The 16,692-nt window shown below is 34.7% G+C and overlaps 1 protein-coding gene across 1 annotated transcript in view; it reads left to right on the forward strand.

Annotated features, from left to right (window-relative positions):
* Positions 1–532: 532 nt before the first annotated feature.
* Positions 533–16,692, forward strand: part of LOC122051444 (SUPPRESSOR OF GAMMA RESPONSE 1-like) — a 31,277-nt gene continuing 15,117 nt past the window's right edge. Inside the window, exon 1 of the mRNA XM_042612587.1 lies at positions 533–717. Within this exon, the coding sequence (XP_042468521.1) occupies positions 710–717 (8 nt within the window). The 5' untranslated portion in view covers positions 533–709. The remainder of the gene's footprint in view (positions 718–16,692) is intronic.

Below are 16,692 nucleotides of genomic sequence, written 5' to 3' on the forward strand. Positions count from 1 at the left end.
AAATTTAACCTTCAAAATAAAATCTTAATTTTGTCCGCTGTACCATCATCTTGGAGCTACACGAGCTCATTTTGCCTTGGCACAATACATCAATACGAGATGATGATCATGATCAGAAAGAACCCCTGCAAAATTTTTGCATGCAGACCACTTCTTGGTTTTCAAGGTTAATGAAAAATCTATGTAATCTATGAAAAATCTATGTAATCCAAATCTATGTAATCTAAGTAATGTATATATTTGATTTTTGATTTATTTATTTTTAAAAGCATAGCCGTCTTCCGATAGCTTAAGCTGCAAGGAAGCAAATACCCAGGAAACTAGCCAGTGAGCGCTCCTCATAAGTGGTCATAAAAGATTCCGTTCTCCACCACTCTTCTTTACGCGTTGCCCATCGGCCCTAAACTTACCCACCTTTCAGTTTGGTGGGCATGCATGGTCCCGGGTTTGGGGTCCAGAAGTTGACTTACTGGTAAAACGTGAAGTATGTTTAGTTTTATTACCGGAGCCAGTTGGTTCGAAGTCCGAGCCACTAGGGAAGAGTTTTCCCGCCCAAATCCTTACTCGGCGAAGCGGATCAAAGGGAACGGCGATCCATCTGCCTGGCCAGGTCTCCTTCTATTATATACATCCGCCGCCTCTCAGCAGGTGAGCTTACTGACTGATCCATCTTGGTTTTCGAGATCGAAGCTTTGCCCAAACGAGGAAGATGGCAAGGTATGTTTGCTATCCGTAGTCGTCTGACAGCAGTCATCGTCGTCTCGAAAGGATTTGTGTGTGTGTGTATGTGTGCGTGCGCAAAGGGGACTTTTTGGTTGATGCGTCCTCTACTCTATCGATGATGAATTTTGCAAAACTGATCAAAATAAGATAAGCAGTTGAAGGGGGAGGTGTGCTCGTAGGGTTTCATATACTGATGAATGAGAGTGTCATTTGAGGATTTTAAATATCATTGTTGGATTTATATGTCTGTAAAAATATGGCGTTGTAGCCTGGTTTTAGCTGATTTTAGCTTTTTGTCCTTTTATTTTAATATAAATCCTAATTGGAAGTCACTAGCTAGTATATCAAAAATTACTAATCTGGGAGTTGGGCGGTTTGACATACTGCTTATATGCCGACCCAATGTGGAAATTATGAAGGATCCCAGAGCTGAGGATATGAGGATAGAGGAGGTTTTTTCTAGTAATTATACCCATCTTAAGTAAGAACTTGCTGTTTAGGAGTTATGAGTTCAGTTTTAGGGTTCTGATTGAGATGATAGGAAGTCCAAACAAACTGGTATCTTTCCTTTTTTATTCCTATGGTTCATCCATAATTTCTGAATTTGAGATTTATCCAGCTTGTGAATTGCTGAAACGTTTGCTTTACATACACGTTTGTGAAACTATCTTATGTTCAACTTCAATTGAGCTTGTAATGTTTACATTGGAAGGTTTTGGCTAAGCTTCTGCCATTTTTGTTGATTGTAACAAACAAAAATTGTAGCTTCTTATCCACAACAATTTTACAATGTCTAAACAATTATTCATTCTGTTTTACTTTTCTTTGTTCTTGTTTTTATTATATATCATTTCAAGCAAGCGACCAAATGGGATTAGTTGAATGAGATGGTTTCCAATGTACCTTTATAGTAGTTATTTGCTTGAATTTCCCTTTTGTTTATAACTTTATCTTTCTATGTAAAATTTTATATGTAGATTGTTGTTTCTAAAGAAGATAAGAAATTTTAGCCAACTACCTTAAAGTAATCTTTTCACTCTGACATGCACATTCAAATTGAGAAAGAATTAGTGATAGAGTTTCTATTGACTAAGGCTCCATATGATATTATACTATTTTAAGCCTAAATACAATAGGTTCAACTTGGTTTGGCCTAAATACAACCAGATTGAGTCAAGCCCAAGTTGAAGAACTTCAGTCCCACATTATCACAACCTCAAGTAATCAATTAAAATACAAATTGAATTGCAATCAAGTCATATTATCACAAATTCAGCCCCTAAAACATACCAATTTAATAACAATCTACTTGATTTAATCCTCAAACACATTCTAATTAATATTTTTAATCCAATGTAACCTTTAATTAATATTTCAGGATAAAACATTGCAATAACTTGGTTTCATTAGAACTTGAAAAAAATAGAGTAGGTTCATTGGGGATTATAAAAATTGATTGACATAAAACTATATTTTGTCCAAGGATAGGTGACATAAATTTGTAATTAAAATTTTGAATTAGTTTATTTATCAGACTTGTTATCATAAAGTGGTTGTAATGTAGAGAAGGAAATAAATCATCATAATAATTGAAGAAAAGAAATTGAAGATAATTTTAAATTGACACTTCAGCAAATTGAAGAAAATTATATAATAAATTGACTGCAATAATTAGAAATTTATTTGTTTGTTACGTGATAATTAGTATTTTCTATTTAGGCAATAGATAGGGAGTTAATTATAATCCCTACTAAATTATAATATTTTTTTATTTAGAATATTTATGTTTGTATTTGTTATTGATCTATAAAAGGAGTTCAGGGTCACGTATTTTAATCATCTTGAGTTAATTGAATTCCCACTTTTCTTCTTTGTGTGAGAGTTTACCCCTTGGGTGAAGATTGTGTTTTGTTTGTCCACTGTGCTACATCAATTGGTATCAGAGTTGAAGCCTAGATTCGATTCTCTACCTCCTTTTCCAACCAACCTCTAACTTTGGCGAGTTCTTTCTCGATGCTAGCACACTAAAATCCTCAAGTTAAAAGTGCCTCCATAGCTCTTCACCACATCCACTGTACATCAACGATTTGCTTTTGATCATCTAACTCCTTTTCTTTTGTCAGCATCAGTAAAGAGGCTCGCATCTTACTTGTAAATTATTTGATTTTTTGAATTTAGCAAGTTAATTAAATTCTATGCATTATCTGTTTGACTCATATATTATTTATTTTCATATACTTTTACAATCATCTCTATTTGGTTACCTACTTATTTTGCCCCTATTTTAAATTATTTTATTTATCCGGTCCCAAGCCCGGATAAAGGAGGAGGGTTGCATTAGGTTTCCAGCCAGCGTCAAACTATGGCAAATATTCAATGAATGAATCCATTAAACTATTGTGCTAATGCTAGGTTGTTCCTCGGAAGGAACGCGTTGCAGGGTCCGACTGTAACGTTTCGGCAAGGACAGCTACATCTCCAGAACTCGGGTGTAGTGATAAATATGCAAGAGTTCGCGTTACAGGGTCCGACTGTAACGTCTTAGCAAGGACCGCTACATCTCCATGAGAACTTGAGTGTAGTGTTAAATAAGCAAGAGTTCTCACATCATAGGTTAGATAAGAACAAATATGATAGGAAAACTAATAATCTAAGATTTGGAACATGAAACATAGGAACTCTCACTGGTAAATCAGTAGAGGTAGTAGATATGACGAGTAGGAGAAAAATTAGTATTTTATGTGTACAAGAGGCAAAATGGATAGGTGAGAAGGCAAAGATGATAGAGAACTCAGGTTTTAAGTTATAGTATACTGGAAAGAGTAAAGCAAGAAATGGAGTGGATATTATTGTAGATAGTTTGTTAAAGGATGAAGTTGTAGGAGTAGTTAAAAAAGGGGATAGAATTATAGCTCTTAAGATAATAGTGGCGAAAGAAACTATGAACATAATTAGCGTATATGCACCACAAGTAGGATTAGAAGAAGCTACCAAATTAAGGTTTTGGGAGGACTTAGATGAAATATTACAAAATATTCCACCAAATGAAATGATTTTAATAGGAGGTGATCTAAATGGGCATGTCGGAGTGAAAAATGAGGAATATGAGAGAGTACATGGGAGTTATGGGTTTGGAACGAGGAATGAGGAAGGGAAAACTATATTAGATTTTGCGATAGCATATGACCTTATATTAGCTAATACATTTTTTAAGAAAAGAGCAGAACACTTAGTCACATTCAAAAGTGGGAATAATAAATCGCAAATTGACTTTCTTATGGTTAGGAAGAAGGATAGAAAGATTTGTAAAGATTGCAAAGTCATCCCTAGAGAAAACTTAACTACCCAACATAGGATAGTTGTGTTGGATATACGCCTCAAACATAGTATCAATAGAAAGAAAATATATACAATTCCTAAAATTAAGTGGTGGAAGTTAAAGGATGGGAAACAACATATATTTAAGGAGAAGGTAGAAGTACAAGCATTAGGTAAAATATACGATGACTCTAATACAACATGGGATAAGATGGTATCAAAGTTAAAAATAGTAGCTAAGAGTGTACTCGGTGAGTCAAAGGGACATGCACCACTAAGTAAAGAATCTTGGTGGTGGAATAAGAAAGTACAAGAGAAAGTGAAGGAAAAATGAATAGCTTATAAGGAATTATATATTTGTAAGAACGAGGAAAACTTAAAAAAATATACAATAACCAAGAAAGAAGCTAAGAAAGTAGTGAGTGAAGCAAAAAATGACACTTTTGAACGGTTATATCAAAAATTGGATACAAAAGAAAGGGAAAGAGACATTTATAGAATAGCTAAAGTGAGAGAAAGAAAAACAAGAGATCATAGCCAAATAAAATGTATTAAAGATGAATGTAAAAGGGTATTAGTAAACGATGGAGAAATAAAAGAATGGTGGAAGAGGTATTTTCATCAACTTTTTAATGAAGGTTTAGGTGACCAACTTGACTTAGGTAATTTAATTAGATCAAATGAGCATAGAAATTTTAATTTTTATTGTAGAATTCAAACTTCAGAAGTAAAACAAACTTTAAATGAGATGCACAATGGAAAAGTCGTTGGGCCAGATGATATTCCGATAGAGGTATGGAAGTGCTTAGGGAAACAAGGTATTGAATGACTTACAAAATTATTTAACATGATATTGAAAACGAAAAATATGCCTGATCAATGGAGGATAAGTACTCTAGTTCCCTTATATAAGAATAAGGGAGACGTACAAAATTGTGCAAACTATAGGGGTATTAAACTAATGAGTCATACTATGAAACTTTGGGAAAAAGTAATAGAAAAAAGATTAAGGAAGGAGACCATAGTGACAGAAAATCAATTTGGGTTCATGCCTAGAAGGTCGACAATAGAAGCTATACATCTTCTTAGACAATTAATTGAAAAATATCGGGAGCAAAAACAAGATCTACACATGATATTTATTGACTTAGAAAAAGCTTATGATAGAGTCCCAAGAGAAATTATATGGAGAATTTTAGAAAAGAGAGGTGTTAGTGTAACATATATTGAACTAATTAAGGATATGTATGAAGATGTAACGACTAGAGTAAAGACTTCAGGCGGAGTAATTGAAGCATTTCCAATAAAGATAGGGTTATATCAAGGATCAGCTCTAAGTCCTTATCTTTTTACACTAAATATGGACGAACTCACTGCGCACATTCAAGACACAGTACCATGGTACATATTGTTTGCAGATGATATTATTTTGGTAGATGAGACACGTGAAGGAGTAAATGCTAAGCTAGAATCTTGGAGGGAAACATTAGAAGGGAAAGATTTTAAGCTTAGTAGATTAAAGACAGAATATATGGAATTTAAGTTTAGTAATATTAGAAGTAATGAACAATTGTTAAGATAGGAGAGGACGAGTTGTCCGGAATGGAAAGATTTAAATATTTAGGATCATTTTTACAAAATGATGGAGGGATTGAGAGAGATGTCTTACATAGAATACAAGCAGGATGAGTGAAATGGAGGGGAGCGTCGAGCGTTTTATGTGACCGTAAAGTACCTCTTAAACTTAAAGGTAAGTTCTATAAAACCGAAGTTAGACCTGCTATGTTATATGGAGTTGAATGTTGGGCTATGACTCGAGCACAGGAGCAGAAGATGAGAGTTGCAGAGATGAGGATGTTAAGGTGGATATGTGGACATACGAAGATGGACAAAATAAGAAATGAGAACATTAGAGAGAAAGTCGGAGTTGCATCTATTGAGGAAAAACTCCGAGAGACACGTTTAAGATGGTACGAACATGTACTTAGACGACCAATAAATGCTCCAGTTAGACGATGTGAAACTATGATAAACATGCATATCAAATGAGAAAGAGGAAGACAAAAAAAGACTTGGTTAGCAATAATAAAACAAAATAAAATTTATTTAAATATAGATGATAATATAATAGGAGATAGAGCTCAATGGTGTAAAAGGATTCATGCAGCCGACCCCACCTAGTGGGAAAAGACTTGGTTGTTGTTGTTATTGTTGTATCTAATTTCCTATTTGTCTCATCATTAGTTCTAAGTTCTTACTATTTTTTTTTAAAATTACTTTGCTATTTAATTTATAAATCTCATTACATGTTGAACCTCCACATTGGCTACAACGAGAAACCCTACAATTAGAGACAATAGATGCTAGGTGTTAACTTGTGAAAGACGAGCTTAAAATGGAAGACCTAGAACAATTTAAAGTTTATACTGCTGGAATGATCAACAAGCTGTTGAAGGATACGAGTCCTAAGCTCATAGATCACATGTCCTACGTAGCTCACCCATCACTTAGGCATCAATCCACCTCAAAACCATCAATCAGTCATTGATGAGGTATACCACTTTCAAAACACCCAAAGCTGACTTAGAGTTAGGCCTAAACCTAAACCAAAAAATAGATACTACCCATTGAGTTAGATTAGACACCCTCAATTTTTTGGTCAACTTGCCCCAAATGCATTCCTCAATTGAGTTGTTGAGATTAAGGATTACTTTGACTGATATGGTATGATCCAAACTTAATGAGTGTAATTTGCAACTATCAAACTTGTCAATTGAATATCCAAGATCAATATGTTGAAAATAGAGAAGAGCCAATCACATACTAGGTAGAGATGAAACAAATTCTAAACAAAAAAATATAACCCAACATACTTTAGAAACCAACAATACACCATATGGATTAATCTAAAACAATCAAACATGAGCATAAATAAATATTTGAGCAAATTTGACAACTTACCAGTGCGATGTTATCCTAAATTAGACTCTAGAGAAACCCTAATCCACTTCATTAAGGGTTTGAGACTCGAAATTCAAAGATAAATTAAATTATTTGCTCACTAGAAGACTGACCAGGTTGAGTAATTTGTGAAAGCCCCTACCTTTCGATCACTAGTCCCCTCGACTGCTAGCACTCCTATATATAAGGTGTCTCTACAATCAAGCAAACCGATTGGTTCGGCCTGCCTTGTATATGTCATCCAACTAGTAGAGGCGAATACACAAGCTTCTAAGAAAACATAAACCCTAATGTTTAATGTTTTAATTGTCGTAGTAAGGGTCACATCAAGTGCCCCCATAAAGTCTTAATCTTTATTTAATCCAGATGACGAAGTAGCATACTTTTGGGACCCAGGTAGTAATGAGGAAATTGAAGAACAAACCATAGAACTTAATGTTGTGTGTTGTATCCTTTCCATGCCCACATTTAATGACACGTGGAAAGGCACTAATATCTTCCACACATTTGCAAAATATGGTAGTAAGTTTTGCAAAATCGTGATCGATAGTGGGAGTTACATGAACGTAGTATCCACATAGGCCATCTGTAAGATTCAAGCCATCTTTGAACTGCACCCAAGCCCTACAAAATGCCATGAGGAAATCATGTTTCCCTTCTAGTTACATAAAGGTGTTTGGTTTCTATACAGATGGGTCTATATAAAGATAAAATATGTTGTGACATTGGCCTTGACTTTACAACTTCTTTGTTACCCACTATGGATGAAAAACCACCTACATTTTTTAAATAATAGCCAAAACATCTGATTTTACCTGGCCAAGCCTAGCATATCTAAGCCCAAAACTAAGCCAACAATTAAACCGACCCAATCCTCAAACAGTCTCTCCACCTTCTTACACGACCTTGATTTGAAGAAGGAAAAAGAGTTAGAAATCATGATAGCATAAGTAACTCAAAACCTCACAGTTTGCACTAGAGATTCATTAAAAGACCTTCCCCCCAAAGTCATTGAGTTTTATGCTATTATTCAAGCTCATTGTCGTTATTACCTAGTGCCTCATGAATTCATTCTCCATTCAGATTTTAAAGTGTTGACTTTCATATTCAATCACATAAGGAATTAAGTGCTAAACATGCTAGGTGTAGGTGGGTTGAGTTCCTACAAGACTATACTTTTTTTTTAAACATGGTTCTTGTATAGACAACAAATCAGTTGCTAAGTCATGTTGTCGTCACATTGCACACTATGAATATGATCGTAGTAGGATTTGATCGATTTCAAAGAAGAATATGCCACTTGTCTTTGGGATGTTTTTTTTTTTCAAAATGTTAAAAATGGTTACCTATTTAAGAGTAGACGCTTATCCATTCCTAGGACTTCACTTAGGGGCTTTCTTAATTGGGAACTTCATGCAAGTGGCTTAGTTGGACGCTTTAGAAAAAGACAAGACTAGTGCCTTTGTGTTAGAATGATTTTATTGACCTTCATTGCGACGATATGTTGCATGAATCATGTCACAATATTGTGCATGCCAAATGACAAAGAAACTAAACAAAACATATGATTATACATGCCAATACTCTATGAGCCTTAGAAAGACATTAGCATGGATTTTATTTTAGGATTGCCTAGACTAGCCTAAGTCAGGTTCAATACATTTTATTCTATGCAATAAAACAAATGATACATCACAAATAATCAAGTTATTCTTTAGAGAGATCGTTCATTTGCATTGGTTACCTATGTCTATAGTGTCAATTAGGATGTGAAATTTGTTAGTAATTTTTTAGAAACACTATGAAAATTATTTAAGACTAAACTTAAATTTTCTTTCGCCTTTCATCCACAATTGACGACCATACTATGATTGTTAATTGCATTTTAGGAAATTTGTTAAGGTGCTTAGTAGGTGAAAAATTAGATATTTGAGGTTCAATATTGCCACTTGTTGAATTTGCTTACAATAATTCCGGAAACTGATCTATTCCCCACCTTGCTCCCCTTGATAAGCTTTCATTCCTCTTTAATCTTCACTTGTTGTCAAGTTGATTTGTCAATGATCAATCGACAGGATCCATCCATCTGTTGATTAATTTGTTTGACGCTTTAGCCTTAATCTGCCAACTACTACTTGAGTCAATTATTCCATAGTACTCTTTAGGTAAACCAACTATTGTAGTGCAACTTTATTTATTAATGACTCCTTTTAACTTTCCTATTGTAACATCAATTGATTAGAATTCTTAATTAGTTGGTTACCCAAAAATTAGTTAACATATCCATGAACAAAAATATTTTTGTTTATGGCTTATCACCTTGAGTCGACTCCATAGATGACTCAACTCTCTAGTCGGTTGAGTAAATAGGAAGTTTCTTAAAGGAGTCTTAGCAAAACTCTTTGGCATATACATACAAAATTATACCCTCTTGTGGTGCACACTTTCATTCCATTATATGCATCATGATATATTGTATACTTTTATTGCTAAGTGCATTCTCTATTTTAACATCAACATGAATATATCGAGTACATTTAATAGAATTCCTAAAAATTTATACAAAAAGGTATTTATCAATGATAAAACATTTAGACATCAAAATCTAATAATTCGTCACCAAAAGATTTGGCGATAATAATTATGTTATTAAATTCATCATTATTAAAACTAAATAGTAGTAATTTGATCCGTTACAAAATGGGATATTAATAATAATTTTGTTTACTCACTCATTACTAAATAATCTATTTGTGCACCGGACTGCCTTTTTTTTTTTTTTATATAATTAGCCTTTTGATATTAGTTGTGGCTAAAACTAGTGTCAAATGGATGGGAAGAGAAAGAAAATTTAATTTAAATCAATCGATTGATGATTTAGATAGCTATAAACTTCAAATGGACATTTACAAGTAGATGGATTAATATTATTATAAATAAACTTGATAAATGGTAAAATAAATGCACAGGTTCTAGAATTTTCCTAATTAGATACTTATGAGTTGCATAAGCTATCATTGATTGAATCAGCATTTGTGGATAAAATATAGATGAGAGCTTGAGCATGTTGCCAAATTTTTTTGATAGAGTTATTCAAAGTAACTTACCATTTGAATCTAACACAATAGTTGTAGGTAACCTATGTAGACAGATTGTTTTTCAAAGGCCTCGTTACATGCAATTCATCATTGATCTTCTATGGAAGACAATGTGAATGTGTCATTTTGGTAAATTTTTTAACCATTAACAAAATAAAATCATAATTTAAAAAAACATCTGCAGAAGTCCTGATGCAGCGGATAGCTATTGAATTCGTTGATTCATGCACGAATATCAGAAGCGATCTTCTAATCCTGTTGATTCATGCACTAATACTAGAAAATTGGCATCCAACAATTACTCGAAGCTTTGAGGAAAAGAATGGCATGGTCGAATTATTACTGATAATTTTTTTTCCTTACAACAATCTAAATAATTGTTTATATAGACTTCACACCCTAAGACACAAAGAAAGGTCAAGAGTTATCGGATGATTTAGGGGAGATCCGAAGCAGGTCCAAAGTGATTAGATCCTTGAAGGGAGGATCAGAACAAGTCAAAAGTGATTGGATGCTTGGGGAAGGCCCTAAGCAAGTCAAGAGTGATCGGATACTTACGGGGAGGTCTGGAGCAGGTCAAGAGTGATCGGATATTTAAGGGTAGGCCCGGACTATGAGAGTAATGATGGTCCTTCGTTTGAGGGGAGGATTGTTGGGAATACAATCAAAGTCTCACATTAGAAATATATGAAAAAGATCATAAGTTTAAAATATGAAAGAAATCCCAACAAAAAGGAAAAGGACTCATAATTCTAAAATCCCTAAACAGACTCAAAATCCGAAAATACGAAAGACAAAAATTACAAAAAAAAACCTTATATATCAAAAATACTTTAAATACCAAAAAGCTCCAAAATTACTAAAAGTAGTATGAAAGATATTTGCATCCTCTTGCATCATTCTCCTTATGGTGGAGAAAATTTACCCTCGAATTGATGGTTATATTATCATCAAGAGTGTTGTCGACCCGTTGCGGTCTTCTTAGTGTGATGTAGCAAAAAACTATTGAATCCGTTGATTCGCGCACAAATATCGAAAATAATCTTCTAAATCCTGTTGATTCACACACGAATATTAGGAAATAGAAAAGCAAAACTCATCCTTCTTAAAGAAGGAGATGGCGATTAACTCCACAATACCAACCTCGCTCTGATACCAAACTGATGCAGCAGATAAACTATTGAATTCCTTAATTCATGCACGTATATCAAAAGCGATCTTCTAAACCTATTGATTTGTGTATGAATATCAGGAAATAGACATCAAAAACTACTCGAACCTTTGGGGAAAAGAACAACGTGGTCAAATTATTTTTGATTAAAAACTTTCTTACATCAATCCAAACAATTATTTATATAGACTCCACACCCTAAGACAAAGAAAGGAAAAAAATTTTAACATATAGACCCCCATCTTAACTTGTAAAGAAAGGAAAGAAATCTTAACAGAGTTCTAAAATCCCTAAACGGACTCAAAATTCAAAAATACAAAAGACGAAAATTATCAAAAATCAGAGTTGTTAAAGCGCTAGGCGAGGTCAAGGCGACAAGTCACTGCCTAGCGCCCAAACGCCTAGGCGACAATAAGCGATCCCCTAACCACGAGGTGATAATACATAGGAAATCAATTATATATTTATATTCTTCTAAAAATCAACTATTAACAATAATAGACTATATAAACACCAAAAACAATAAAGTTTCAAGCAAAAAAAAAACAAAAATAACTCAATATTGTCAATAAAACAACACATCTAACGCTTATGCTAGACAATTTAATTTTTCCAAAACAAACTAGACTCAAATCAATCACTTTCCAATTCAATCATTTCATCCCCACCATCATCCTCCATGTTTTCATCAATGTCCGAATAATAATCTTTTAACACGTCGTCATCAAACTCTCCCTCGTCAGTAGATTCTTCATCTTCATCCGCTAGTGATCGTAGAGTACGAGTAGTTTGGCTTGTTGCCCCGCCTCTTCGTCCTCCCCTACCTTTGCCTCTAGAAGATGAAGTTGAAGCTCCCCTATAGATAGGGTTTGAGGTCCGTTGTTGCTTAGTATGTCTTGTCTCTTCTTCTACTCCAGTAGCCTTTGCTACAACGTTCCATGTTAAAGTATCATCATCGTCATCAAAAATAGGTTCTTCATCAGCTTCCATCATTCCAGTCAACCATTCATTATTGCAATCATCAATGTTCCTCAAAACTATAGGATCCCCTTGTTCCTTCTTAACCGCACGAGCCTTGAGTGTTTGATTGTACTTCACGTGCACCAAATCTTGTAGTTTCTTGTGATTGAGTCTATTCCTTTTCTTTGAATGTATGTGCCACAGATGATGGAACCATCATACTTTTAGAGTGAGAAAGCAACTATAAATTGAAAAGAAAAGTGAAAGAAGTCATGTACTGGCATTTACTCACATGCTCAAATATGCTCCAATTCCTTTCACAATCCGAAGCACTACGTGTGAGACTAAGAACTTTGATAGCAAATTCTTTCAAATTCGGAGTACCATTGCCAAACATTTCCCATCGGTTCGCTGAAAAAAATGTATTTCATCATTTTCATTTGATATTTAGCTATTTAACTTTTTGGAAAAAAAATATGTACAGGCACCATTGGTTGGTCTTTATTATTCCTTGCTCTAATTGCAAATTGCCGAACAATGACTCAGAGTTCTTATATACTGGCAACTCCTCCATAATAATCTTATCCCTCACTTCAGGGTTTGGAATCAATCTTTGTATGTATGCAAACAATCCATTTGTTATTTCTGTATTTGTCTCAACTTTCGGATTGTGATAGTAAAAATACGGGTTTAAGTAGTATCCCGCTGCGTGCAGTGTTGCAGATTTCGCTAGGCGCCAATCGAACGCTCGACTAGCGCCTAGGCGGCGCCTAGGCGCTCTAGATACCATATGATCTTTTAGTGAAATACACATTGATCTCAATGAAATGCCAAAATTCAAAGCAAGTAATAACTAGCAAGTGATACCAAAATGAACATCAAGTAGCCTAAGCTAAATAGCAAATAGCATAAAAGTATTCAAAGTTCCAACTTCAAAGAAAAAAAATATGGAAACAAACTAGTAGTCTAGTACAAACTACAAACTACAAACTACAAACTACACACTACACACTACAAAGATAACATCAGTTTGTACTACAAATCCTTAGGAAAATTCCTCTCCTTCTCCATATTCTTCTATGGCATGCTCTTCGTCTGATTCAAAATCAAACTCATACACACTCACTTCCTCCTCACTCTCGGATTGAAAGTCATCCTTATCAAGTTCTCTAAGTCTACTACTTCTTCTAGGCCTAAGTGGTTCATCTGCTCCCATAGCATCACTAACAACTTTCCAAGTCATGCCCATGTCGTGTTCAACTTCATCATCAACCCCATCAACAATCCAATCTTGTGCATAACTTGCATCACTTGTTAGAAGAACCTTAATATTCCTCTCTTTCTCCCTATTTTTCTTGTTCATCATTTTTGTATTGAATTGAACAAAACTAGATTATTTAATCAATGTGTATCTAGTCTATTCCTTTTCTTTGTATGTACCTACAAATACAATTAATATTTATGAGAACATAATGAACTATTAGTCTATTAGTATTAAAATAGTTTAAGACTTGAAGCTACTAACCCCTTCAAATGTACTCCAATTTCTTTCATACCCCTATGAACTAGTAGTTAAAGAGAGGATCTTCATAGCAATTTTCTGCAAGTTAGGAGTCAATGCACCAAAAGTCGACCACCAATTTGCTGCGTAATTATAAAAAAAATAAGTCAATAACATGAATAATATTAATAATCTCAAACAATAATAATATTATGAATATTTATTTAATTATCTGGATCAAACTTGTCATCATTCAATGAACATGCTTTTACTGCAATGGGTTCCCAAAGATAGACTCCTTTTTCTTATACATGGGTAACTCCTCACTCAAAATGATATTTTGCATATCAATATCTCCAAAAAAAAACATCCATACAATCAATGACCCCAATTGTGACAGTTTGATCCAAATAAAGAAGCGGATCCTTATAATGATAAAAAGGATTCAACAAATAAGCTATCAGATGCAGTGGACTATCTAGCCTATCTTTCATCTTTGCATCAATAATATCAATAATATGCTGATAGTTTTTTGGAACATTACTTAGAGCATTCTTAATATCTTTCTTAGTTTGCAGAAGCTCAAACCCATAGATGGTTTCTTATCGGCATCAACAATTCGAAGCACCTTCACCAAAGGTGCAAAAACCTTCAAGCACAATGATACATCAGTCCAAAATCCAATACTCAACACTGTTGTGTAAGATGTTTTCCCTTTAACAAACACTCTTGGAAAATTTGCATTCTTCCCAATCAGTGCTAGTAAACATTCCCCTTAATTGACTTTTTTTCTCAGATAAACTTTGCAAAGTTAGAAATGCTGAAGCAAATCTAGTCACCCCTGGTTTCACAATATCTCTCTTCTTTGTATATGATCTCATCAATGCTAAGATCTTATGGTGAGCATAAATAAATATAGTTAATGCCTTGGTTTGATCAATGACTTTCTTGAACCTTGGTATATTTGCAATGCTTTCAAGCATAAGATTTATAGAATGAGTAGCACATGAGGTCCAAAAGATTATTGGCCTCTTCTCCTTCAACAACTTTGCAGTTCCCATGTTATTTGAGGCATTATCAGTTACTATTTGAACAACATTTTCTGGACCAACCTGTTGAATGCATTGCTCTACATACTCATAAATTAGTCGACTTGTATGGGTTTCATCTGAAGATTCTTTAGAGGAAAGAAAAACGGTGCCTAATCTAGAATTGACACACAAGTTCATAATTAACCTCCTTTTTCTGTCACTCCAAGCATCTATCATAATTGAGCACCCATTCAATTTCCATTCTTCATTTGTCTTCAGTAAGCCTTTGATCCTGTCAACCTCTTTCTTCAAATATGGCTCTCTCATTTCATATCTAGTAGGAGGTTTAAACCCTGTCCCAAATTGACCAACCGCCTCCATCATCACCTTAAAGCTATCTCTATCGACAGCATTAAAAGAAACACCAGCTTTATACGCCCATCTAAAGACATGTTCTTTAACCAGACTTGTTCTTTCTTTGAAAAGAGCATCATTGATGTTTTGTTCCCGCTTGCTCTTTGCTATGTTCAAAGAAGTCTCGAGGTTAATGACACTTGAAAACTTATCCATAAGACCAAGGGTACGTGATGGTTTAATGGTCCCAAAAGACTCTTGAAATTCATCCACATCAATGGCTTTTTGAATATTCACATTCAATCTTAAAGATTCCTCTTCAATTTTCTTGTTTCTCTTCTTCATCTTTCCCTCATTAATTGCATTTTTTGAAGACTTTGGACATGCAGACACATTTCCCATTATGTGTGCTACATGTTCTTTTATTCTGTAAACTCCTCTAGACATAACTTTCACATACAAAATACATTTGATTTTGTCCAAGTTCTTCGCATCAATTAACATCCCATACACCCATCCAACATCGTTCGATTTTCGTTTTAGTACTTCACAATCTTGAGAAGCTTGAGAAACACTATGTAACGACCTTAGTTTTATATTATATATATATATATAATGTATAACCTGCGGACGTCACTTACTCATACTTACATAATGGTTCCTTACTTCAAATAAAATTACATAGATGATTCGAAAGAAAACACAACTATATGAGGAATTAATCTAGAAGGCCTTCGGGTTGTACTGTCCTTGTTCTGAGCTGGCTCACTAGTCAATGCCTCCTATCCCATTCATCTCATTGTTTGAAAAAAAAAGAGATATAAACTGTGAGTCGAGAGACTCAACATGTTCAAAACAATGTTATGCATTAGTTAACATCTATAATCTAGTGTACTAAGGGAAACCACATCAAAGGTAACTTAGGTCTTACCTACTGGCACATCATGGGCATGAGCATAGACGTCTACTTAGGCATATAAGCATAAACATAAGCCTAAGCATGTACGTAAGCTAAGAATAAAATAGACACAATCAGGAGCATGTATATAAACATAGGCATAAGCATACTAGCTAGTATAAATGTACATACTATGGATGAATAGAAGCATGTAATAAGCATACATAAACGTACATACTAGCTAGCATAAGCATGTAAATAAACTAAACATGGAAAAGATCATAATCACATAGAGTTAGTGAGCTCCCGGGCTAAGGGCACCGGGCACACTCAACTACATAGTTTGGTGAGCTCCCGGGCTAAGGACACCGGTCACACTCTATTACGTAAGATTGGCGAGCTCCCGGGCTAAGGACACCAGTCACACTCGGCCACGTAGATTTGGTGAGCTTCCGGGCTAAGGACATTGGTCACACTCGACCACGTAGAATTGATGAGCTCCCGGGATAAGGACACCGGCCACACTCCACCACGTAAGATTGGTGAGCTCTTGGGCTAAGGACACCAGTCACACTCCACCACGTAAGATCGGTGAGCTCCCGAGCTAAGGACACCGGTCACACTCGGCCACATAGATTTGGTGAGCTCTCCAGGCTTAGGTCCCCAATTCATAGCTT

This window comes from Zingiber officinale, chromosome 3A (genome assembly GCF_018446385.1).
Source record: "Zingiber officinale cultivar Zhangliang chromosome 3A, Zo_v1.1, whole genome shotgun sequence".
Taxonomy (NCBI): Eukaryota; Viridiplantae; Streptophyta; class Magnoliopsida; order Zingiberales; family Zingiberaceae; genus Zingiber; species Zingiber officinale.